Raw genomic sequence first — 27,144 nt, 5'->3', positions numbered from 1 at the left:
GCTCTCTTGTAAGAGCAGGGCCACTAGAAACCCTTCGCTTAACGTGAAGTAACTTCGAGGTCGGAAGGTCACCAAAGCGTGTCCTTCCAGCACACGGAGAACGAGAAAGGAAGCCACCCTCCAGGATGATGCCTGTGGTCCAGACACAGCCTAGACGGCCTAAATAGAAAGTACAGCTTCTCAATAAACCAAGGAATGCTAGTAGATGATGCACCAGAGTCCTCGTAGCATTATTTACAGTCATGAAAAACCGGAAGCAACCGACAGGTCCAAAATAGGGGATAATTATACGACATATCCCTACAGGGGAGTGATATGTAATCTTTAACATACGTTTTTAGGGACAAGGGAGAAGATGTCTGTATGCTAAATTTAAGTAAAAAAATGTAAAAAATGCTCATGTAATATAACCATCTTGCTATGTAAGGAAAAAGTGGCAGAAAATCCAAACCAACACAGAAACCTGAGAGGAGGTATGTCAGAATGGCAGACCTTGTTGCCTCTGGGAGAGGGAGTTTGGTTGTTCTTTGGGTTTTTTTGTGTGTGTGTGCTTCTTTATTTTTTTTCTATATTAATTTCCTACCTTACACTAAACCTCAGCCCTCTCCAGCCCCTACTTGTCGCCACAAAAAAGGACATCAGCCCTCCTTAAGGCCTTGGGAATAAGGAAGACACCAGATTTGTCCCAGGGAGATAGGGATGGGTTGCCAGTGGGCTCAAGGGCTCAGCAATCCTGATTAGTTAGAACCTTTCAGTGGAGAGGAGTGTTTCCTGAGACCTTTGTGAATAAATCCGTGTTTACAGATGTACCAGGTCTATTAGAATCATGGGATAATGTGGTCTTCACGGGAGATTTCCCCACGGCTCTGTCGCACGCACCCTCTGGGTGGTAGAGAAATTCAGTCACCGGGAAGGCAGCTCAGCCATTTCTTATAATGATGATGATGATGATGACAGACTACCAGCTGACGTGTGGAAGGCTAGCCGGGCGCCAGACCCGAATCTCCGTGCTCTGCACTTACCCCACCGTATGCTTCACACACCAAGTACACTGTCTTAGGTACCGCCGTTGTCCCCATTTTGCAGGTGGAGACAGTGAGACAGAGAGAGATTAGATAACTCGCCCAGACACGCAGCTAGTAGCTGCAGAGTAGAAGCCCTTTCTGCCCCTCTTTGTTAGATGGATCCAGTGATCAGCACGGGCCGGAGGACGAGGGAACTTGGGCAGGTAACGGAAACGTTCTATATCTACAGGCACAGCGGTGGTGGCTCCATGGGTACGTTTGTCAGAATTCAACCAGCTGCACACTTAAGACGAATGGCCTTTTTGCATCTAAATTATACCTCTATCAAGTCAATTTTTATTTGTTTTTTTAATGTTTTATTTACTTTTGAGAGACAGAGCATAAGTGGAGGAAGGGCAGAGAGAGACACAGAATCCAAAGCAGTCTCCAGGCTCTGAGCTGTCAGCACAGAGCCCAACATGGGGCTCGAACTCACAGAGTGTGAGATCATGACCTGAGCTGAAATCAAAGGCTTAACCAATGGAGCCACCCAGGTGCCCCCATCAAGTCAGTTTTTAAAAGAAAAAGGCTTAAGCGTGACCTCTTTCTCTCATTCCGAACTAAAGTCTAAGAACGTACCATTATGATATGAGGAAAGGCGAGGCCAATCCACGGTACCAGATGGAGCTGCTTCAGCCTCTTTCCCGCTGCTGCGGCCATGTGGGCCTGGGGGTGAGGCGGTCGTGGCAGGTTGCTTCTGTCCTGTGTCACCTGGGATCCTTAGGGAGGAGAGAGCCTGGGACCAGGTGCTTCCTTCCCTTCCCCCAAGCTCGTGGGAAGGTGGGCCATTGGGGGCCTTGCTCCCTCTCTGTGGGGTTGGGATGAAACGGCCTTGATCTGCCCCAGGGACCAGGAGGAAAGCCAGAGTTCCTTGAACTCTTCCCCCAGAAGAACTCACTCAACACACAGAGAACTCCCTGCTACGTTAAGCCTGTGGCGTTGGGTAGTCGGCCAGATGGGCCGACACCCCAGATGAATTACGGTTTTCCCCACATTGCCGGCCTTAAAAGGATTTGCAAATAGGCAAAACTACAAACGTTAAAATCTGCAAGTGCCCAGGTCTACTGTGTGTTTTAAAAACTGAACATTCAGGTAATCAGCTAAATTAAAGAATTTTTTTTATTATTTTTTTAATATTTATTTTTGAGAGAGAGAGAGAGAGCATGAGTACCAGAGGGACAGCGAGAGGGGGAGACACAGAATCGGAAGCAGGCTCCAGGCTCTGAGCTGTCAGCACAGAGCCCGACATAGGGCGCGAACCCACGAACTGTGAGATTATGACCTGAGCTGAAGTAGGACGCCCAGCCAACTTAGCCACGCAGGCGCCCCTAAATTAAAGAACTGTAAACCAGGCCAAGTGAATTTCTCTTCTCTTTGGTTTTTTTCACTGATAATGTCAAGATCTGAGTAAAGATGATGGCAGGCATTCAGGCCTATGTTTTTATACCATTGTATGTGGCCTCCTGTTTTGAAATCCCTTCCAATCATAGGGTGGCGGTTTGCCCTACCATATACCGTATGATCAGACTCTTGGCATCCCACCCCTCCACATCATCGGTTTTGGCACTGGAAGCTGGCTTCTCTGGGTCTGATCAGGGAAGCACATTGTCAACAGGAAATATCTGCCAGCATGACAGGGAAGATGTCGGGAAAGCTAATGGAGGAGGAGTCCGATCCCCCTGCCCCTCCCCACCGCTGCGTTGGTTGCGTTCAGCCCCGTGGACCAAGGATATGGGACAGGAGTGGTTCCTATTTGCTCGGAGTGTGGACTCAATGAAGTTCTGCTCTGTTCTGGCAGGACATGAGTCGCCCTCTTTGAGGAACGTGGGGGCTTGCTTTTCTCAGATCACATACACCTGCAGATCTGAGGTGGCCTCCATAATACATGACAATTTTATTTTTTTCCAAATTCAGGATAATAATGGGGATAGTGAATGGAGTTCTCTGCCCAGAGGGCTGTATGTTTCTGTACCCTTGAAGTGTTTATTTATGCACCTTAATTTTTCTTTTGGTGTGGATGTGCTTTATTTTTAAAGGTGTTTTAAAGATGGTCAGTTTCTGGGGCACCTGGGGGGCTCAGGCAGTTAGGCGTCTGGCTCCTGATTTTGGCTCAGGTCATGATCTCACTGTTTGTGGGGATCAAGCCTCAAGTCAGGCTCTGTGCTGACAGCACGGGGCCTGCTTAGGATTCTGTCTCCCTCTCTCTGCCCCTCCCCTGCTCGCTCACTCTCCCCCTCAAAAACAAATACACATTTAAAAAATTAAAACGGTCAGTTCCTTTATTATGATAGACATTTGTGAAAGTGTATCTGATTGGTTTAGGAGCAGTCTACGGTGTGGATGTTGTTGTCATCTCCAGATTCTTGCTAGGCTGGGTCCTCAGGAGAGAGGCTGAATGTTAATCTTTGACTCCCGAGGTCCTCAGTAGGGTGGTGAGGAGAGAGAAGTTACAGAGAGGAAAATCTTAGGTCAGGACAAGGGAGAATTTTCTCCTCTCCGGGGCTGTGCGGTCATGGAATGGGCCGCTGCCCAGGCAGGGACACGCTAGGCGCATTTCAGCCACGGGTGCTGGAGCTCTCGCTCCTGATGCTGCTGGCATCTCCTCCCCCCCCCCCCCCCCCGTTCTCTAGCTGCCGAGACCTGGGAAGAAGAGAAAGTGGTGCTGCAAAGCAGTGAGGGGGAGCTCTTCCTGCTGTTCCTGGCAGGAACACCAAACGCGTGTCCACAGAGGAAGAGACACATTCTAATCAAGTGCCGTTAGACTCCAGGACTCCCTGGGGCCAATTCCCTGGACCGGCGCTCTGTCCCTGGCATGTGGGGAGCTCCAGAGCCCATGCCAGAGTGAAATCAGTGCTCTGCTCCTTCGTCAAGAACCTCTCCCTCGAAAATGGAAAAGTGCTGAACTCAGGACAGTAGTTGATATACATTCTGGTGCCATTTTTTTTTTTTAAAGTACCATTTCAACTTGCAGCGGGCACTTGTGCGGACCTCTGCCTGCGTGGCTCAGCATCCAGGCGTGGAGGGCCAGGGGGTGCCTCTGGGAAGGTAGAGCTCCGGGTCAGTCGCTCTCCCCAGCCTCGCCCCGCTGGCTCCAACCAGAGCAGAACCCATGTGTTCATTGTTTCAGCAGAGTGTTTTAAAGAAGGGGTTCTCAGACCAAAAAAGATTCAATACCTCCCCTACATAAGAGCGGACTAGTTTTGGGGCGCCTGGGTGGCTCAGTCGGTTGGGCGGCCGACTTCGGCTCAGGTCATGATCTTGCGGTCCGTGAGTTCTAGCTCCGCGTCGGGCTCTGTGCTGACAGCTCAGAGCCTGGAGCCTGCTTCACATTCTGTGTCTCCCTCTCTCTGACCCTCCCCTGTTCATGCTCTGTCTCTCCCTGTCTCAAAAATAAATAAACGTTAAAAAAAAATTAAAAAAAAAAAAAAAGAGCGGACTAGTTTTATAGCTCAGCAAGCAAGGTGGCAGTGAGAGCTTTGGGGTGAGGGTGACGCGTCCGTAAGAGCATCACCTGCATTTTTCGCCTGCTGCTTTGAAACTTGGAGCAAGCTTTCTTTCCCGGTTTTCTTTCAAGTACGCTTTTCTAAGCAGGGTGCTCTCCTTTTATTGGTGACCTTCTGATCTGGTCAGATCTGAAAGGCGGTGTCTGGGGCTTGAATGGCAGGCGTTTGTTTGGTGTGACAGAAAGTGCACCAGACTTAGCAGATGTGAGCCTAGATTTCAGTCTGTGCCCCACCACAACAGTGTTGTAGAACTTAGTTAAGGGAAGTCCCAGAATGAGTGGCGATTAAGCCATATTTACTACTCATTTTTAATGCTTAGACGGAGATCACATCTATTTAAAGGAGGGAACAAAAGCCTTTGCACAGAGAAGGCAAAGGCTACTTCATGCAGACTGGAGACTTTATATGCCATTACCTGCTTGTGCAGCTGTGGGTCCAAAATAATTAAAAGGGAATATGGGTTCAATTTTCTTTCTCCCTTCTCCCTCCATTCCAATGCGTCGACGTGTTAAATGCAAATGGAAAATTTTGAAACGATGCATTGAGGTTATACCTGTGCTGCAGAAAGCCTGCACATATCCCATATTGTGCTTATAAAAATGCAAAAGTGTGCTCAGACTTCTACACTAATGCTTCCACGGAGTGGCCCATTTTTGGAAAGGAAGGCAACAGTTGGAAACATGTATTGTTGGGAGGAATGGGGAGAACCAATTGAGCTGTAACTGCATGAAAAGCAGAGACAAGGCTTCCAACAGAAGTATGTCGGGGGGCCCTCCCTCCAGCCCTCCCTTCCTGCAACCCTCGGGCCTCCTATGCCCAGTGCTTCCGGGCTCTACTGCTCCTTTGGGACTTGTCTACCCACCCTTGTCCCGATGGTAAAGGTCCATCCTGCTTTCCAGGCACAGGGAGGTGGAGAGGGAGGGAGTAAATCTCCGGAGGATCGATGCTTAGACCCTACAGATCTTCTACAAGAAGAAAGTTTTGTTTTGGAAACAGGCCAGTTGGGGGCAGTTTTCAGTATAGGGCTGTGGCTGACAGAGTCTGTTTCTCTGCAGAGCTAGCTGGAGCGGGTCACAGCACACTGCACTGCTATCCACAGACAAGACCCTTTTGCCTCTCGACTGCCGTTTTTAGGGCATTTTTAAACATTTTAGGTCACGCTTCCCTTTACTATAAATCATGGACATTGCCTGTTCTATATCATGGGATTACTTCTAAGATCAAATAATAGAACCTATTTGATAGTTTTTTGGAAACTAATATCCTGTACATATAGAAGGGGTTTGTTTTTTTGTTTTTGTTTTTGTTTTTTTTTTTTTTTTGCAGTGTTTATTTATTTTTGAGAGAGAGAGAGAGTGAGCAAGGGAGAGCATGAGAAAGAGGGGGACAGAGAATCCAATGCAGGCTCTGTGCTCACAGAAGAGAGCCCTATGCAGGGCTCAAACTCACAAGCCATGAGATCATGACCTGAGCCGAAGTCGGACACTTAACGGACTGAACCACCCAGGTGCCCCTATACAATGTTTGTTTGTTTCTTTGTTTTAATCAACTTAGTATTACTCTTTCCCACTAAATTCTTCCCTCACCAAACTCTTTGCCTCAATCTGCACCTGCCCTCCATGCAGACAAGGTGTCAGAAGTTGGAAACTGATTGTTCTTTCATACATTCAGGGGTTCTAGGTCAGAAAGAAAATTCAACATCAAGTACAATTGGCTAGTGAAGCTCCACTGTCTTATTGTCAGGCTGGGGGGTTCCTAGACCCAAAATAACAACTTCTGTCTGTTGCTTAATAACAAGTCCCAGAGACCTGCCAAAGTGAGAGATCAGAGTTTAGAAATGAAACACACCTTTAACATTCTTTCCTCCTCATTGAAGGTCTACTGTGTCATTAAAGCAGAAATAATTTACTGATCATCAAAAGTTTGTTACCTTAAAATACTAGCATTTTGCTGTGGTTTTAATTAATAAAGGCTTAGAAAATTTGCAGATTTCTTTCAAGTCCTAGAGCAAGTCTTTAGAAGCTAGATTCGTCACCTCCAAATATTTTGTTTCCTTTGTGGATTTAAATTACATGCTCTTGAGTATCTCACTTTAAACATGGGCAGTTGGCAGACAAGACTGTGGATACAGTAGTTTGCTTCAGATGGCTTTTAAATTGTGAGCTGTGAGCACACGTCCGGTTTACTGGCATATCGGTTATTTCAGCAAATAGGTGCATTAGAAAATGAGATACACTGGGTTTCTGCTCACCCCGAATTTGTATTGCATTCATGGTTAAGTTATCTACATTCATTAATTTCTCATTTACAAATTACATCATAACAAGAGATGAGCCAGAAGATGGGATATCAAAAGTTTGAAATAGGACCAGCTTTGCAACAAGGAGGAGTTGCTCATGTTAAGATTACGTTTGTTTTTAAGTTGAAAAACTGGAGTTCTTTATGGAAATAGTGATCAAGATAGACTGTGTCAAGATAACATGTCTAAGCTGTTCCCTATCTTTAAAAACTAACTTTCCACTTTTAAAAACTAAATGTTAGCAGATGTTTGTTTACAAGACTGTCTCTTTAGAACCTTCCCGGAGCATTTATGAACTTTCACAGTGAGGTGACAGTTTTCCTTTCCGGCTGATTGCAGTATATATACCCTTCCCGAGTAAATCCTGCGTACCCGGATTGTATACTTGGACACGGAGGACAGTGTATGGTGTTTGGGTTGTCTGTAGAACAACCAGTGATTTTGAAAGATTAATGCCTGAATATGGACAGCATGAGAGAGACACAAATGTTTAATCTTTTCTAATTAAAACTTTTCATTTCCCCACATTGCCTCCATGCTCCTAAATAAGCTCTAAATACTCACTGGGTGGTTTTGGAAAAGAAGAGTCACAGAATTGGAAGAATATATTCCTGTTATTGTGGTGATGAATGTTATTGTTTGGGGGTCTTCCTCAGCTCACTGTCTACTTTACAATGAAATCCTAACCCTATAATCCTGGGTATGGCCTCTTGGCTCAAGCTTTTTAGGAGCCGGTGTGTGCTTTACCCAGGGGGTGGGTTCAGCCCTCGTGGCCCATGTATATGGCATCCGATCGCACAGCGCAAGTGAGTGGAAAGTTGTTGCATTTGTGTTACTTCGCAGCTTCCTGAAAAATAGGCCAAAGTATTTGCCCTGTTGAGGATATGTGGGTGGTGTCATCCTTATGCTGCGAGGTCAGCACTTGGAAGCGGGAAATGAGGTCACTCAACAGAGACTGTCTCCACAGTGCCCTGCATCCAAGTACAAGTCTGCACCCTCAAAATGTCACAACCCAGAGCCCTGAAAGGATCCCAAAATTCACTCCAAAACTACTGTGGCATGATGAAAAGCCTTGTTCTGGGAAGCTTGTCTTGGCAGAAGTGTTGGCCATGATGGATGTTTGCTGAATTTAGATCCAGTGAGAAAGTGGCTATGACCTAATTGAGCAGAAGAATGGAATCCAAAGTAATTGCTGGTTCTGTGTGTGTGCAGATTGTTGTGTTTGGGATGCAGTTTCTCCCACTGCCCTCATTTCCATTTGGGGGTACCCCTTGGGAGTCTTTACCCCAAATCGGACGGTCTTCAGAGTCAACTTCAAAAGAACATCTCGTTCTAAAACAGCTAACTTAAATACTCTGAGTTTACTCATCTTGCTGACAGGATGATTTAAACATTTGTCCTCTGCATGATTTCATTATTTTAGGGTGACCTTTTTCAAAGGAGAACCAAAAATACCTTACCTGTTGGAGGCTCTGTGGAACACCTAAACTGAAATCCATAACTTAAAATCATTTTGAATCAAATGATTTGCATCGGTGTGTGGAGATAGGGACCAGCCCCAGCAAGATACGTCACATTGCACACGAAAGTGATGCCCCGTGATGCAGCTGTCTCCTTTCTGTGGGACTGTGACCTTCCTAGGGATTTTTCTGCAGGTTAATGGCCATGCTGTCAGACCCTTCCCGCGGGGCACTTTGGTGCCCTTTCCACTAAGAACCTCTGCCCAGGGGTCTCGTCCCTGGCGTTGAGAGGAAGTCGATTCTTATTCAAGTTTACCCATCTTCCTGTCTCTGCACACGCACATGTACACACCAGCAAGCCTCTCTCTGTGGTCTTGGGGACTGGCCTTCAACTGGAATCTCCTCATTATCCCTTGCACCCCTGGTCTCCCTTTGTGGCAGTCCATCTTGTGTATCATTGTAAGAGTCACTCTTCTACTGAAGTCCCCAGCGATCTTCTGCTGTTGAAAGTCTGTAATTTCTCATTCATGGCCCTGATTCAGGTGACACCTGTCAGGGTCTGGGAGGTAATGTAGAGCTTCATCCGGACCAATACGGAGTCCTGTGTCCCGCCTTCCTGACAAGTCAGTGTCTCCTCTCACCACTTAAATTTGTACTGTGATCAGGAACGTACTGTTTTTTCATGTAGCCGAGACTTCTACAAAGTTCTTCCTCCTGGCAAGTGTAACTTGTTCTAGCATAACTAGTTCTATACTACCACTCTGTTCATGGCTTGTCTGCAGCCAGAAAAACAGGGGCATCTGGGTGGCTCAGTCAGTTGAGTGTCCGACTTCGGCTCAGGTCATGATCTCATGACTCGTGAGTTCGAGCCCGTCAGGTTCTGTGCTGACAGCCTGGAGCCTGCTTTAGATTCTCTCCCTCTCTCTCTCTCTCTCTCTCTCTGCCCCTCTCCCCTGCTTGTGCACTCACTCTCTCTCTCTCTAAAAGAAAAGAGAATTTGTGTTATCTTCACATCCCCAGGAGGAAGGGGCATGGCTTGGCATTGTTGGGGTTCACAGGGGGTCAGCACTCAGAGAGAGTGAGGGGAAATGTGGACAAGAGCCTTTCTGTGGTTTTCTTGGAAAAGAATGGATAAGGCAGAGGAAGCAGAAAGGGCAGGGCCAGGATAGGCTAGTTTAAGTAACGTCAGTGGGCTCAGGGCAGATTGGCTCTCTCTAGTTGTTTGGTATCTGGCCATGAGGTCACTAGGGCAGGTGGACAGTGACCTGAAATGTGAGAGCCCCATAAAGGAGGTGGCTGGGGATGTGAGCTCTGGATGGGTTCATTTACATATGAAGGCGTGCTCATGAGCCAGTGCTCACAGACAGTAGTTTTCTCTCTCTAGGAATTAGCTAGCCCTGGGACAGGTAGGCCCTGCTGGACCAGCAAAACCTTAATTAAAATGTCAAAGCCTGGGGCACCTGGGTGGCTCAGTCCATTAAGCATCTGACTCTTGGTATCGGCTCAGGTCATGATCTCAGGGTTTCATGAGTTCAAGTCCTGCCGTCGGGCTCTGCGCTGGCAGCCGGGAGCCTGCTTGGGATTCTCTCTCTCTCCCTCTCTCTCTGCGCCCCCGCCCCCCACTCACGCTGTCTCTATCTCAAAATAAATAAACTTTAAAAAAATGTCAAAGGTTAATATACCTACTCATCCTTGCAGCCCCATCTCAGTTACACGCTAGCCATGGAACCTTGCATGAGAACCTCAATTCTCCTCTGGAAAGTGGAGCATTAAAGATTACAGCACAGCCGAGAGCCCTCTGTTTCTTCTTTGTGGGAATGAAGCCTCTGACACTTCCTGCTGCTTCTTCCCCATCCCCAAGATCTTTCAGTCCAGATTCCCAGTGGGGAGGTGCACTAGCCAAAACACCGTCCCTGGCTAATGGGCAGGGAAGGCCGGCCGGCAGTGGGCCACCCTGAAGTTCTAACCTCCTTCATACGTGGACTTTCCTGCCTGTATTCCTAACTCCTTTGGCCAATGGGCTCTCTTGGGGAGATATCATCTTTGGCCCTGCCACTCCAGTAACTTCTGAATTCTTGATCTGAGCCAAGTGATTATTCAGTGAATATACGTGTGTGACCCATTTGACAGGTGACATTTAATATTGCCTTTGTGAAGGAGAGCTAATAATGGCATCGACTTCCAAGTATAAGACAAAATATGGGAGACCTTCTGTACTGACGCTTGGAAAAAATAAATCTCCATTTTATATTGCAGAATTCGTAGTTGAGCTGGCAATGAAGAAGAGTGTGGGACTCTTACTTTTTCGAGGCAAGAGTGGAAAATAAAATCCCTTTATTGACATTGATGCCAGTATATGAGCTATGAAGGCTAGAAAGTGAAATGTTAATCCACTTGGCACAAATTAAGAATGATTCTATAAACTTAAACTGGGTGGAAAATGTTGGTTCTTACTGTGGAAAAAAATCACAAGGACCAGTACTTTGTTGTTCTGAACAGTCCCGTGCCACCCCACCCTCCAGCCCCCCTCCCACTGTCAGATGAAGCAGGAAATTTAAGTTGGCTGTGAAAAGTTTAAAAGTTCTTAGACAACCCCTGTAAATTGGATTTCATAAATATTGGTGTTCATCAGAACATGAACATGATAAGTTTCTGTACTATGTAGGAGTGAACACAGCGCATGGTGCTGTCTCATTAGTACAGAATTTATTCAAACACATGATAAGCAGAAATAGTATTTCACTAAGCAAATGTACATTTTCACATGTTAAAGAACCTTCATAAGCCAAAAGGCATTACCCAAAACTTGGGACTGTCTTGTCTCTTGTTTTTTCCTCTGATTCTCCTGGGGAACTCACACATTCCTTTCCTGCCTCAGTGCCTTCCCAAATCCCGGACTTCCTTGGGCTCCTGAGAGACTGTCCAGAACTGCAAAGAGTCTGTATTCTGCCTTACTTGTAAGCTAAAAAGGCAGCCTCCCGTGGCTTAATAGATCCAGGTAGAAGACACAATACTTGTGGGTCAGAGATGAAGGACTATTTATTACTCACAGCGGCCGCAACAGCCAGAGGATCAGTGTTCTTGCCCAAGTTTCCCGAGCCCTGTCTCCCATAGGGCAGTGCAGAGAGGACCAGATGATACCACATGCAGTGGGTTGCATTACAGAAGCTTAGGGAACCTAAAGAGCCTGCTTGCATTTGCTTAGAGGGAGACACGTCTATCTTGCATGGCTGTTCACTAAGCATCCTTGAGGAGAGAGTTCAGAACAAAGAGTAGAATATTTTGTGTCTTATAAGATGTTCAGAAATACAAGAGACCCATGTAGAGCTCTCTCCTATCAGTGACAGTTCCTTGTGTCCTTGGGACTTGTTGGGGATGGGTGTGAAAGAGGAGGAAGAATCTTCCATGAACCTTCTCAGGAAGTCTTTTGTCAACTGTCTAAAGATGTTGATGATCCTCATTTAAGAGTTGGGTGTTGGGGGCCCCGGAGTGGCTCAGTTGGTGAAGCACCCAACTCTTGTTTTCAGCTCAGGTCACGATCTCATGGTTCATGAATTCCAGCCTTGCATCGGGCTCCACACGGACAGTGCAGAGCCTGCTTGGAATTCCCTCTCTCCCTCTCTCTCTGCCCTTCCCCTGCTTGTGTGCTATCTCTGCCTCTCTCAAAATAAATAAATAAAACTTAAAAAAAAAAAAAGAGTTAGATGTTGGGGAACAATCACCAAAGTAGCAAACAGTTATTAAACCCCACACTGTGCTGTGTTAAATACTAAGCCCTTTACTTCCTCACTATGGCTCCATGAGCTGATCATGGTAGGGGGGCAGTGTAACCTCCTTTATTACAGATGAGAAAACTAATTAAGAGCATTAAGGAATAAGTAGGGAGATGAGAATCTTCCAGGTCATCAGAGTCCTCAGCCCTGTGCTCTGAAGAGCACGCTATCTTCCCTTTTTTATTTCTCTTTCCTTGAGAGACGTTTAGAGGTGGAGGCTGGGGAGGCATTGAGATTTTGTTTCACCAGATAAACTTAGAGGAATTGGACAGGAAAGCAAGGAATAACCTCGTGCTTGCAGCTGCCTTATGGACATCACCGCTGGTCCTTCAGGGAATCCCACAAGTCTTCAAGGCATTTGGCATCCCTGCTTTATGAATGAAGAGATGGAGGTCAAGGAGGCTGAAGGCAGCCCTGGTCGCCAGGGCCATGAGACCTGCATTGTGTACACATTCCGTACTAGTTCTGGGGACTTTCGTATCAAGGACCTTCAAGTGCCCTAAGATATTTAAGCTTCGTTCTGAAACAGAAAAGAACATTTTAATAATAGGTTCACTGTAGCTTGTTAACTATCTCCATTTCCTCGGAAAGATAAGCACACATGTGTAATTTAATCACTGCGTTGACTAAACTCAGCTGCTTCAAGGACCTTTATCTTTCTTTCATAAAAGTTCAAGTGCCAGAGAGCCTCACACACTTGGGCTATTCACAGCCTTCCAGAAGTCACTTCAGCTTCCATATTTTGCCCTTTATTTTTTTCAGTTCTAAAAGTAATTAGGGGCGCCTGGGTGGCTCAGTCGGTTAAGCATCCGGCTTTAGCTCAGGTCATGATCTCATGGTTTGTGGGCGTGAGCCCTGCATCAGGCTCTGCGCTGACAGCTCAGAGCCTGGAACCTGCTTCACATTCTGTGTGTGTCTCTCTCTCTGCCCCTCCCTCGCTCATGCTCTGTCTCTCTCTCAAAAATAAACATTAAAAAAAATTTTTTTTAAGTAATGACTCTGCTTCCTCACTACTAGCTCCCACTTAGCACTTTCTGGCTGTTCTTTGCCTAGAGAAAGAAATGACTTGCTAAAAGAAAATTTTTTTAACAATAAACCTCTGTAGGCTTCTTTATTCAAAATAAATGTCATGTCCTGTTGCCCGTGACCTAGCCCTAGACAAAAAGTATGAAAAATGTGTATCCATAGATAAAAGGAGATCTGGAAACACACACACACACACACACACACACACACACACACACACAGTTTTTCCTCCACCAGGTTCCCTTGGCAACCATCCACTAGCATCTTCCAGCAGATCTTTAAAGCTTGGCTAAGGTGTGTATGTTAATTTTATAGACATGCTTAATATTGCTCATTAACTTCACAGTTCGCAGATTCTTCCAAACTCTCCCGAGGGGACTTTGTGCCTTTGTGAAATTTTTAAAACACTAACAGAACGGAAGCCTCTTACAGTGGTTTCTTACAGTGATTTCTTTACCAACACTTGGTGGGTCCTCCTGTTAACCACCGTGTCACATCGTCGTAATTCTCTCGTTCAGTTCGGAAGGATGCTTTGTGCCCTTATACGTGCATTTACCATATTTACATTTCCATGTGAGAGTCATCACATGCTTTCCCGTATCTAACTAAAATGAGGCTATTGTTAGGTTTTTACATGTGCACTGATGTCTATGGAAAAGATCTCTAGAGTTGGACCCACAGCGTTTTTTAAAGCTATATTTAACGCCATTTTGATGTTCAGTAACTGCTTCAATCCATATTTCTTCTGAACAGTCGAAACATCTCTCATTTTAAACTGGCGTGAATTTTTTTGGAGAATTCTCCCCCAGGATAACTAATCCTGCCTTCACATAGTACTTTAAAGCTACATCTCAGTGATTCCTGTTACCACATATGAGGACTGGGACTGTGTCAGCTTAGGCTATTGTCAGGTTACTTGTTTAGGCGGGATCATAGAAAAATTCTGAAATGATTTTGCTTGAGAATACTTGGTTGTGACGTAAGTTGTTCAGTTGAATCAGGTCAATCCAGCAATAGTTTCCGGATTATCCTGGGATGTTTACCCAAATAACCTTTTGATTAGTTGCAAGAACGTACTCACTTTATGGTTGCTTTCATAGCATAATCCACATATGGAACCAGCCCCAGAAAGCTTCGTTTTGTCCCAGGTACAATAACAGAGAATTGCTTCTGCCATTTAACTTATCACTAAATGGATAGACTTAACAGGATCCTTATCCAGTATGTTGCAGTAGGTTGTTGGTATTTGAGGATTACATTTTCTACTTCCATTACAGAGTGTTTCAGGTGGGGCGAAAAGTCAATGTCATGCATGTATACATCAGTATTCTCTATATCATAGCTTCTTTGTGAATGTTTATTGTGTATGTCAACATTCTCAGCAACTTGGTGAGGTTGGGTAGAAGGTGTTGTTAATGGGATGATCGTAGGTTTGGCCCTCATGCATATTTCTTTTGGGGTGGGGAGCAATCCGCTGATTTATGGCCCTTGACAGCTTTGCCAAGACACAAGTAACATAAGTGAGAGGGACAGACAAGTGTTGGGGGGAGGTGAGAGAACGTGCTGTATGCAGAGCCTGTCAAGACTGTGATGAGAAATAAACTCAAAGCACACGCCTGCAGAGGTAGGCAGCCGCTCATGTAAACAGTACCCATTGGATGCCTGCAGAGATCTCTCTCTATTCCAAAGGGAAGCTGTAACTGTTCAATCTACCATGTAGCTGTCCTTTCACGAAGTTCAGAGACGAGCCAGTTACGATCCAGAGATCATAAGACAGAAAAAGGCCCAAAATGGGATTCTGACTTCCCAGGGTCTGCAGCAGCAAACTTACCTCTCATATGCTTTTTCAAGTGAATAGAGATTCAAATGGAAATACAGAGATTGTAATCCTCCACTGAAAATCAAGGGACACATTTACAAGGAAAACCTCCCAAAGTGGGGGTGGCTGTCAGATATTGTGACCACAGATTAATAGAGAGGTTTCAGGGCACTCCCGATAGCATCGACCAGAGCCACAGGTGTCATAAGTACAGAATGGCTGCTAACAGGTGGACCAGGAGGGACTAGGGCCCAGCGGATTTGTCCCTCTCGAGTATACCTACATTGTCCTTTCTCCTCCTGAAGACAGAAATGTTGGTCTTTGCAGAAGAACACCAAACTGAACATTACTTTTATAACTAAGCACACACGAGATTTACCAAATGTTTGAAGTGCAGCTAAAATTGAACAGTTGTAGCAGATGTTTATTGACCTATATATTATAAGTAATGTATAACATGTTATTTATATATAACGCAATGCGTATGTTAACATAATTATGTATAACTAATATAGTATATGTTAATATATAGGTTATATAGGATATGTTATACAATAAATAGTATAACATATAGATCTCTAAAACATACGTATATAATTTGCTTGAAGGACATGATTAATTAAATTTTGAGAGCAAATAAAACTGAATGATAAGGTGCATATGCACTATGTGAACCTGGAGAAAACACAAGAAAACTCTAGTGTAACGCTCGCACAAAGCGCATTCTAATTTTGCCTGATTACAAAGTAAAATACACCTTTCGTAATTATGAAAGAAATAAAGTAGATAATTGCCTCTCAGCATGCGCAGCACCTTAGGACATGCCTGTAAATAGCTGCATAAAGGCAGGGAAACTCTGCGACTCTACCAATACCGTAAAAATGTCAGTACGAGTAACATGGGGCAGAATCTCTTAGAGCAGAGGTCCGGTAACATTTTAAAACTAGCATCCGGGGCGCCTGGGTGGCTCAGACGGTTAAGCGGCCAACTTCGGCTCAGGTCATGATCTCGCGGTCCGTGAGTTCGAGCCCCGCGTCGGGCTCTGTGCTGACAGCTCAGAGCCTGGAGCCTGTTTCGGATTCTGTGTTTCCCTCTCTCTGACCCTCCCCTGTTCATGCTCTGTCTCTCTCTGTCTCAAAAATAAATAAAGGTTAAAAAAAAAATTTAAAAAAAACAAAAAAACTAGCATCCCATTTGGAAATTGTTTTCAAATGATCGAGTCATGTCTTACTGTTTTACGTGAGACATGAAAAACCATGAACTCCCCCTGAATTTGGGTTAAATCTAATCATAGTGCCGGAGGCGAATGAGAGGACTCTCCCACCGCTTGGCCCGGCGTGAAGCAGCCACAGGAGCTCCAGGCAACTTGGGAGGGAAACCCTTGCTTGGTCTGCCAGTGGAAAAGGACTCCTGTCTGCAGGGCCCCAAGGCCAGCCTGGCAAACGCTGTGTTCCCAACCGGCTGGGGGTTGCCGTGGAAACCAACAGCTCTAAAACCCAAAAGGAAAGAAAAAATTAAAATCCCAGAATAAAGACTAATTTGAGGGGATATGAAAGGGAATGAAGAACAGCCAGAGGGAGCCAAAAACTTCACAGAAACAAAAACAAAACAAAAGACGGCGTCCCCACACTCCACTTTCCCGGCCCAGATGAAGCCAGAGTTTGTTGGGTTACATCGCAGAGGCCGTTTCAGAGAGCAGGTGAAAGCAGCCTCCCAGCCCCGTCCCCAGCGAAAACCGCAAAGGGCTTTGCAATCTGCAGCAGTCCGCGTTAGCACATGACCGTAAGAGAGATGTTGAGATGTTGGCTTTGGAGTTTGGGTGAGAGATTATAAAATAAATGTGTTCTGTCGTTTGTAGGGAAATAACTCGGGGTATAAAGTATTTGAAGAAGAAGGAGGAGAGAGAAAAACAAGGCCCCTCGGTGTTTGTGGGCAGCATGGTAATAAAACTGATGGGGGTTCCCTCTGTCCCTCTGCAAAGTGTGACCGTCTTCCCTTCCTCTGCCTCCAGATACGTTCCCTTCCTCTGCCTCCGTTCAGATACGTTTGCTCTGCACTCGCCACTTAACTGGTGGCTTCTCTGAGGCCAACAATTTGAAACAGGCTTGTTGCATTTAGTTCTAAATCTGTGGCAGAAGAAAGGAAATGACTAAAAGATAATGTTTCATTTTCTACCCACAAAGCAGATGCTCTCTGTTCTACTTCAAATGGACTGGCTTGTGCCCACAGAGCCAAACTGCACATTTGCCAAGAGCAAAGGAGCTCTGAATCATGGCGGAGGGAGAATGCCCGAGTGCTTGTTGCTTCCTTCTTGATTCTTTCACTGACCGATGAAATTTTGAGAAGAATGCTCCAGAGGCGGTGACTGAATTCCTGATCCTGAAATAAATTGCTGAGTAAGAATATGTAGCGAGGAGAGTCCTGAGCACACATTCCGGGGGTCCGCCCACCGCGAGCGGACAGAATTGGAACACGGGATGGGTATTATGTTGGTCAGGGTTCTCCAGAGAGACAGCATCAATAGGATGTATGTTTATGTAGAACGAGATTTATTATACAGAACTGACTCATGGAGGCTGACAAGTCCCGGGATCTGCAGCATGATTCAGCAAGCTGGAGACCCAGAAGAGCCAAGGGGTGGTTTCAGTCCAAAGCCTGGCAGACTTTAGGCGCAGAAAAAAAAAAAAAAAAAACCTGTATTTCAGTTCAAGTCAGAAAGCAGGAAAAGCCAGTGTCCCAGTCCAAAGGTAGGAGGAAGTTGGGGGAGGGTCAGCCTTTTTGTTCTATTCAGGCCTTCGACTGATTGGGTGAGGCCCACTCATGTGAAGGAAAGCAAATCTGTTTTACGCAGTCTGATTTAAATGTTAATCTCACCCAGAAACACCCAGAATATTGCTGACCAAATACCTGGGCACCCCATGGCCCAGTGAGGTAGACACATAAAATTAACCACCACAGATACTGAGAAGTTGGGCCAGAGGGTGGGAGGAGACCCTAGCGGGTGCGTCCCAAAGAGATAGCCCTCAGCTGTACAGCGTCCTGCTAGGATAGTGCAGAACTTGAGGAGTGCAAGCACCACGACCCACTCTAGCTGGTTTAACTAGACAAGACATCATTAAAGCATGTAGGTAACTCACAGGAGTTCTGGGAGGACCAGGCTGGGCAGCCAGAACAGTGCCTAAGCCAGATGGCAAGACTGAGCCCAGGACACCCTGTCCCCCTCCTGCACTGAGACAGGGCAGCTTCCACTGCTGGCCCCAACCCACAGGCACCCTCCTCTGGCCAGAAAAAACACCTGCGTTTTTACGTTGCTGTCTTCTAAATCAGAACCCAGCATGAGGACATCAGATTAGCAGAGCCCAAGTGTCTCTCCTTAGCACCGGGGAGGCTGGAAAACCAAGTTTCTGGCGTCTGCCTTTGGCTGAATGTGTGATGTGGGAACATAGTCAAGTAGAGAAGGCTGTTCAGAAGATGCCTTTGTCTTCCCACACTACGCATCCCGCCAGCCTCCCTTCAGTTCTCGTCTCTTCCAGAAGCATCCCTCATTGAACTCGATAAACCGTAATCATCAGGGCCAGTATTCGTGCAGGACTTTGCACAGCCAGCGTTCTCTGTTCCAATTAACAGAACGCTCACAGGCACCCCCTCGTAAGTCCTCTCCTGTCACCCCTACGTCACCTCTGCCTCCACAGAGCTTTTGGGTCTGTCCTCGCTGTTTTTGTTTGTCAACTCCAGAACTTATTGGTCTCTTCTTTGCTATATTTTTTCCTCTGCCTTACCCAGCTTCGTCCTTTTTGCTCTCTGGCACGTGGGTTGGCCTGACCTCCCCCACAGCCCCCAAAACTCTAAACTTCTTAAAAACAGAAGCCGTCTCTTTTTTCTTCTATTTTTAATCTCTGACAGTGCCTAATACCTGCTACACATACAGTTGCTGATCAGTAAATATTTTCTGATTATTGCAGCGCATTAGCTCTCTGAATTAATGCTTTTCAAATGAATGTCGGTAGTGTCTGTTTAAAGCAGTAGTGACTAGGGGCACCTGGGTGGCGCAGTCGGTTAAGCGTCCGACTTCAGCCAGGTCACGATCTCGCGGTTCGTGAGTTCGAGCCCCACGTCAGGCTCTGGGCTGACGGCTCGGAGCCTGGAGCCTGTTTCCGATTCTGTGTCTCCCTCTCTCTCTGCCCCTCCCCCGTTCATGCTCTGTCTCTCTCTGTCCCAAAAATAAATAAAAAACGTTGAAAAAAAAATTAAAAAAAAAAAAGCAGTAGTGACTAGGAAATAAATGGAATAACAGCCAACAACAACAACAACAAAAAACCAGGGATATTTAAGTCCGTGTACCAGATGATATCTGGAAATGCCTGTCAGTGTTAGTGACTCATTCAGCATACATACTGGTTGCCTACTGTGTGCCAGACATGGAACACATGACTGGACAAGAAGAGAAGAAACAGACAACATAGCTCTCTCAAAGCTGGCATTCTGGAAGAGTCAGGCAGTTAATAAGCACATAAGTTATAGAAACATGATAGAATTGCTGAGTGTCATGCATAAAAGAAAAAGCAAAGCAGGACAGTATCAGAAGCACAGGGTGGGGTTGGGATCGGGGTTTTAGATAGAACGGTAGGAGGGGCACCTGGGTGGCTCAGTGGGTGAAGCGTCCGACTTCGGCTCAGGTCATGATCTCCAGGTTCGTGGGTTTGAGCCCAGCGTCGGGCTCTGTGCTAACCGCTCAGAGCCTGGAGCCTGCTTCCGATTCTGTGTCTCCCTCCTTCTCTGCCCCTCCCCTGCTCATGCTCTGTCTCTCTCTGTCTCTCAAAAATAAACAAATGTAAAAAAAAAAAAAAGTACAGAGGATGGATGATATATTTTTTAAAAAATACAGTCATGGGGCGCTTGGGTGGCTCAGTTGGTTCAGCGTCCAACTTCGGCTCAGATCATGATCTCATGGCTCGTGGGATTGAGCACTGAGTCGAGCTCTGTGTTGACAGCTCAGAGCCTGGAGCCTGCTTCAGATTCTGTGTCTCCCTCCTTCTCTGCCCCTCCCCTGCTCATGCTCTGTCTCTGTCTCTCAGCAATAAATAAATGTTAAGAAAAAAAATTTAGATACAAAGGTAGGAATTGTTAAAAAAAAATTGCTTGAGGCAAGCAGAGAAACCTGAATATTTGCTGAGTATAAGGTGATACAAAGAGGTTGTTACGTGAATTGGGTATGATAATGGCATTTTGGTTACTTTTAAAGCCCTTATCTGTGGTAAACTGAAATATTTATGGGGAAATAATGTGACCTAATGCAACTGGGATTTGCTTCAGAATGTTGGTTTTTTGTTTTTAATGTTTTTTTTTTATTATTATTTTTGAGAGGCTGAGCAGGGGAGGGGCAGAGAAAGAGGGAGACCCAGAATCTGAAGCAGGCTCCAGGCTCCGAGCTGTCAGCGCAGAGCCTGATGTGGAGCTCAAAGGCGTGAACCAGGAGATCATGACCTGAGCCAACTGGACGCTTAACCAACTGAGCCACCCAGACACCCCTGCTTCAGAATGTTTGAGCAGAAAAAGAAAAGAAAGGAAAAAATTGAGTTGGGAGAATAGATAAGAAGAATGGTAGAAAGTTGGTGTTCGAAACTTTATCAGTGCAGAGGGTTTCCTCAATACTATTATATTTTTCTATATTGTTCTCTATATTGTTCTAAAATTTCCATATTAAAAGTTAGAAAAAATAAGTGGTGGTCGGAAAAGGCCTCGTTCAAGAGGTGACACGTAAGCAGATTAAGCTGACGAGGACGTGAGGGAGCCAGATGCACGGAAGGGTGTTGGGGAAGAGTATACCAAGCATAGAAACATTCAACACAAAGCATGCTCCCAGAACCCTAGCCTCCTTGTTGTTCCTTGAATGGGGGGCCACGTAGGAAATGAGGGCTGGGAGATCTTGGGGGGGCAGGATAGAGAACACAGAGCCTTTTAAGTCACTGTAAGGGCTTCAAGTGCAGGTCAAACCCAAGAGCATTCAAGGGGCTGCTCCAGAGTCATGCTCATATATATTTTCTTCGTCGAACCATTCAGGTGCCTTCAGGTCTTTGCTCAGATTGAGACTGTAGTGCATGATCAGTACCGTCCGGTAGAACCATCTGTGATGCTGGAAATGCTCTGTCTGTACCAGCCAGTGTGGCATCCCCCAGCCCACCTGGGGCCGGAGAGTACTTGAAATGTGCCTGGTGTGACCCAGCAGCTCAATTTCGGATTGAGTTTTATTTGGGTTCGTTGAAACTTGAATTTAGATGCCCACGTGTGGCTGGTGGCCCCGCCTCGGACAGTGCAGTGTTAGGAGGTGGCTGGCTGCACGCCAGCATTTCCCTCCACGCTGGTTTTTATTCGGTTCCAGCAGCCAGGCCGTTCTCACCTCAGGGCATTTGCTCCCCTGCCTGCACCTTTCCCTGGGTGCTTCCTGTGTGTCCCTCCCACCTGATCTTATACAACCCCTCCTAAAAGGCCTTCCAGTTTAGTAATCGGGTAGCTCGGCAGGACCCATAAGCTCCCGCTGGCCAACGGAGATACAGAGTTCATCTTAATACATACTTAGGTTTGGGCCCTTTATAGTGTCTTCTTTTAACTTGCAAAATGAGAATAGTCTCAGGAAATAGTGCCTCACCTAGTCCCTAAGATCACTCCGTTGGTGGGAACAATTTTGTTTGCTGTTGAATGGATAACCTAATTCCAGATGTTACTCTAGAAAAATGATACCCCAGTAGTCTGTAATAATCACCCAACCATACTGACATTTCCCCCCATCCTGTCACACCAAAAGAAGCAACTAAACGATCTCTTTCAAAGTAGATAATTGCAGAACATAAACTAGGCTTCTCTAAATTGGAAGAAATTCCAATCGTAGAATCGAAGACGTCGTTTATAGTAAAACTCCCTCCTCTGTTGATTCAAGAGTTGGTTAGCTTTGTCCAACTCTTATCTGCTCTTGCGAAGCAGCCAACAGTGAAGAGAGAGCAGAAACCTTGTAATCCCAATTGTTAGTAAATGTTTCATGACCATAAAGTTCCAGAAATCGTCACTGCCGCCCTACAAAGCCACCCTTCCACTCGCCCTGTTCCGGGGTATTTCTGCTCTGTGAGTATTAATGAAAGCAGAGTTAATTTACATTATAACTTCGCATGCCACCTGGGGGCCTAAGGAGTTGAGTTAAATAAGAAAACACGTGTGTGGCATATATCCCGAACATCCTGCATTCAGATAACTGGTAAGATTGGAGGGGATTAACTCAGCATATTTTGCGATGTCCTATCCTGGTTTTCCATGATGTTGATTTTATCCCTCTTTGGACATTAGTTCTCTCCCTGGATCAAGTAGCCAAGTTCAACTTCCGTAGCATTTATCTTTTCCTGTCTACTATGTTTCGAGAGATTTCTTTTTTTAATGTTTATGTTTGAGGGAGAGACAGAACAGGAACGGAGGAGGAGCAGAGAGAAAGAGAAAGAGACAGAATCCGAAGCAGGCTCCAGGCTCTGAGCTATCAGCACAGAGTCCGATTCGGGGCTCGATCTCAGGAACCGTGAGATCGTGACCTGAGCTGAAGGTGGATGCTTAGCCAACTGAGCCACCCAGGCACCCCTTGAGAGATCTCTAATACGTAGGCCTAGTATTCTCTAGCTGTTCTTTGTGGTCATCTAGTCAAGAAATATGTTAAGTTATTCCGTGAAAAAAAATGGTGATTAACTGAATTCAGAAGGTCGCTTTGGTATCATAAGATTGTTTGGCAAACTACCAAGGCAGAGGTCCTTGAGCCAAAAGACGTTCTTCTCAGTTTGGTTGCCACAGCGGAGGTAGGGCTTTGGATGTAAAGTTATCACCCCCTGAGAGGGATGCCTCAGCCCTGCACTTCGTTTTATCCCTTTCTCCCCTCCAGCTCCCTTCTCTGTGCCCCGGCCCGGCCCCCACTGGACGCTGTGACCGAGTGCTTTCAAGCACAGTGATGGGAATAACGTAATGGTAACCGCTGTGTTTACACTTGCTCCGTCCGGCGTCACGCTGAACGCTTCCACCTCTGTCTTGACATATATGTTGCTGTCACCTCCACTTTACAGAGGAAGAAACAGACCTGGTGAGGAGAAGTACCTTGCCCAGGGCCTCATGGCCAGAACCGGGTGGAGCTGAGATTCGAACCTGGCACGGGGAATTGCAGTGGAGCTCTGGAGTGTATGCCCCGGGGGCAGTTCCCACAGGGCCAGCTCAGAAGCAACTCCCTCCCCCTCGGTGTCCGGTAGGCCACTGAGCCCGACTGCCGTGGTCCTGCACACATGAGCCTCCCTGCACACCCAGAGAGTCCTTGCTCGTCCTTGCCCCCACCTCTTTATCCCAAGGCTTCGATAGGGCTTTCAGGCTGAAGCAGCTCAAAATGTGTGGCAGGGAGGGGCTGTGTGTGTGTCAGTGGACTTATGTCACTGAGCACCAGCCACTCCTTACACACCCAGGCATAAAGGGTTCCCTGGAGCAGGATTCACCTCTGATCGTTCTGGAGTACTGTGCTGGTGTCTTGTAATCGATGCGGCCCACCTCGTCTCCTCCTGGGTTATTACAGAGGCCCCTTAACTGCACGCTCCGTCTCCAGTCCTGCCTCTTCCCCGGTGCATCGTTTACCTAGAGCCTGATGTTTCTAAACCAAATTTAATTCCCGCTCCCCTGTTTAAAAACCTTTGTAACTTCTCATTGCCCTTGGGGTCAAGAGTGAGCCTTTTACGTCCCTTCTGAAGCCCTGAGTGGTCTGGCCCCTACTCATCTCTCCAAACTTATCTCTTACTGGGCCTCATGCCCCTCACGCTTTCATCTTGCAGAAGCTATTCGTGTTTCTCCAGAAAGCATGGTTTTTATCTTGCCTCTGAGCCTTTGCACATGCTGTTCCAGCAGTGCCCCCCTTCGTGCCTGCACCACACATCATAGCACTTGCCTGTCTACTCACTTTTCTTCACCACTGTGACTTGCACAATTACTCACAGTGCTAGGCACAGAGTCGCGGCTCAACAAACCTCTCTTGCATAAATGAATGAAAATCATTCCATTTTAGGCTTTTAACGGGAGTCTGGATCTGGATACCCCCGCCCCCCCCCCCCCCCCCCCCCCCCCCCGTTCATGATCTGGGTTTGCCAGTGTCGCTGACTCAAGTTCCTCTATCTTTTCAAATGTTTACTTCTTTTTTTTTTCTGCTTGTAAGTTTCTCCTTTCCCATTCTTCAGGCCCTCCTGTTTAAGACACTTTGGAGTGCTTTTCCGTCTAGTCTTCTTGCCCGCCAGCACAGCGATCCTGGGTGGCTCCCGTCCACGTTCAGCAGGATTGTTGAAGACTCTGGGTGCAGCTCTTTCAGACCGCAGGGTCCTTCTGTAGCAGCCCCAGCCCTGTTTGAGCCCTGTTTGCCAGCAACACTGGGAAGGATAGAAAGACTATTGTGTTTGTCACGCAATGTCTTAAAGGGATAGGATTTTTCTCTCAGTGATTTGTTGGTGTGAGCAGGGAGGAGCAAAGAGGAAGGCAGTCTGTGACTTGCACTGGCGGGGCGGGGAGGGAGGAAATCATGGAAAGTAACAAAGGATCTCTACCAAGAAAGTGTTCCCTGGTTACAAGGACTCATCTTGTGGATGTCGATCTAGATTTTCCGAGTGCAGCCCACCTTCCATGCTCCCCAGCAAGGGCAGGATTGTTGTCGAGGTGGCCCAGGTAAATAGCAGTTGTTCTTTGTTGCCTTTTCCTTATTCCAGAGGTTACACTGAAAGTCCACGTCAGTGATGCCAGCACCCACCAGCCCGTCCCAGATGCGCTCATCGAGATTTTCACCAACCAGGTCTCCATTGCCTCTGGCACCTCGGGCACGGATGGCGTCGCTTTCATCAAGTTCCAGTATAAGCTGGGCAGTCAGCTGATCGTCACCGCCACAAAGCATGCCTATGTGCCAAACTCTGCCCCGTGGAAGCCAATCCGATTACCTGGTAAGGTTGTCCCGGCCTTTCTGCGAAGCAGAACTTGTGGTACGGGCTCAGGCAGGAGTCAGGCACACGAGCCATTTTGAAAATAGGGGTTGACATCAGAGACTCTTAAATACAGAGAACAAACTGAGGGGTTGATGGGGGAGTGGGGGAGAGGGGAAAACGGGTGATGGGCACTGAGGGGGCACTTGTTGGGATGAGCACTGGGTGTTGTACGTAAGCGATAAACCATGGGAATCTACCCCAAAAACCAAGAGCACACTTTACGCACTGTATATTAGCCACCTTGACAATAAATTATATTAGAAAGAAAGAAAGAAAGAGAAAAAGGAAGGAAGGAAGGAAGGAAAGAAAGAAAGAAAAAGAAGGAAGGAAGGAAAGAAAGAAAGAAAGAAAGAAAAAGAAAGAAAGAAAGAAAGAAAGAAAGAAAGAAAGAAAGAAAATGATTGCCCTCTACTGCCAAAAATAAAAAAAAGAAAGAAAGAAAATAGGGGTTTAGTCTCTGCTTTACTTTTTGGTCCTCTGATGGGAAGGAAAAGTAGGGTCTTATATGAAGGAGGTGGGAGCTCTCACTCAATTTACACACACAATGGAATCAAAAACCATAGAGTTTCTCCGCATTTCCCCAGCGTCCTGTTGTGTACCTTGTTGATGATAACTGACAGGATGAGATTGAGGCAGTGTTCTGGAAGGGAGCTTCAAGGGGCCCAAGAGCCACGCTGGCCAAAGAGGCAGGCGGTGATCTTTCTCTTTTCTTCCTTCTCACCTGCTAAGGGAAAACACACTCCTCTGTGTTTCCTCAATGCTCTCGCTCACGTCCAGCACTTCTGATCACCAGCTGTGTGGCGGATTTTCCACACATCAAGCAGTTCTCAGATTCTCAGATGCCCACTGGGCGTCCTACGGTTGAGCTCAGTTCTGACTCTGTCTACCTGGGGACAGCACCAGATCCCACAGGTTAAGGGCTCAGTCCCACGTGACTTTCCCACTTCAGATGCCAGTCATAAGTCCCAAGATGTCACCTGTGCTTCTGACCTGTAGATCAGAGGTTCCCCAGCCCCTCCTTGGGTTTGACTGATTGGCTGGAGCGGCTCACAGAACTCAGGGAAAACAGTTGTTAAAAAACAAAAGTCGGCCAAGTAAACTTGAAGGTCTGTTTGGCTTTATTAAGTGATTCATCAGTCAGGCAGCATTCATCCAGCAAGTAGAGGGGAGCTTCAAGGAGTTGCACAAAACAGGGGGCACCTGGGTGGCTCAGTCAGCTGAGCGTCCAGCGTCGGCTCAGGTCATGATCTCACGGTTCATGAGTTCGAGCCCTGCTTCGGGCTCGCTGCTGCCATCGCGGATGCTTCAGATCCTCTGTCTCCCTCTCTCTCTGCCCCACCCCCACCGGCGCTCTCTATCTCAAAAATAAACATTTTTTTAAAAAGCAGCTAACATATGTAAACTACCTTACAGTGCCTAAAACACGGTAGAGGCTCAATAAATAGCACAGTGACTGGCAAAATACCAATGTCAGTGCTCATCTCTGTGCCACCACACCACTGGACACACACTCCATCAGGGTCCCCATTGCCTCTGGGGACACATCTCATACAGCCCTGGCATCTGCCCTCATACACAAAGTTCTCTGTAGTTGAGTTTACATGTATTAAGTACCTACTATGTGCCATGGAACTCCCCTGGCCACTGAGGATATAGATCTAAAGACACAGAACTTGCCCCTGCGGAGTTTATAACTTAGTTTGAGAGTTATGTAGTCAGCCACAGAAGCCATTCCCATCTAAGGAGATGTTTGTGTGTATATGTGTGTAGGGCATCCTGGGGGAGGACTGGTCATCCTAGGTGAGGGAATGAAGACTTCCTGGAGGGGGCGGGAGGGAAGCTGAGTCTGGAGGGTGAAGAGATATTAATATCAGAAGGTGCTGTAAAAAACACACAGGTTCCACGACTCACCCATTCATCTGGGGACACTGATCCAAAAGTCTGCATTTTAACAAGTAATTCCCTACCCCCAGATACTTACAGATAAAAGCGTTCACTAAAGTCGGAGACCACTTCTTTGTGAGCAACGGAAAGCAGATTTGATATAGATACAACTGAGGAGATAGATCATTTGGAAAAATCTTAGAGAAAAGGGGATAAACCTTTAAAGAAATATTTAGCAGGCAAAATGCAGAAAGCCTCCGAGAACAGATGGGAGAGAGTTAAGGGAAAGGA

The 27,144-nt window shown here is 46.5% G+C and overlaps 1 protein-coding gene across 1 annotated transcript in view; it reads left to right on the top strand.

The window, feature by feature from the left end:
• The window catches only part of FAM171A1 (family with sequence similarity 171 member A1), a 134,147-nt gene that overhangs the window by 47,287 nt on the left and 59,716 nt on the right, over positions 1–27,144 (top strand). The window contains exon 2 of the mRNA XM_049624655.1: positions 24,700–24,927. Coding sequence (XP_049480612.1) covers positions 24,700–24,927 — 228 coding nt within the window. The remainder of the gene's footprint in view (positions 1–24,699; positions 24,928–27,144) is intronic.

The sequence above is a fragment of the Panthera uncia genome, chromosome B4 (assembly GCF_023721935.1).
Source record: "Panthera uncia isolate 11264 chromosome B4, Puncia_PCG_1.0, whole genome shotgun sequence".
NCBI classification, from domain to species: domain Eukaryota; kingdom Metazoa; phylum Chordata; class Mammalia; order Carnivora; family Felidae; genus Panthera; species Panthera uncia.
The sequence above is the reverse complement of the archived record's forward strand: the minus strand, read 5'-3'. Positions and strand labels throughout refer to the sequence as shown.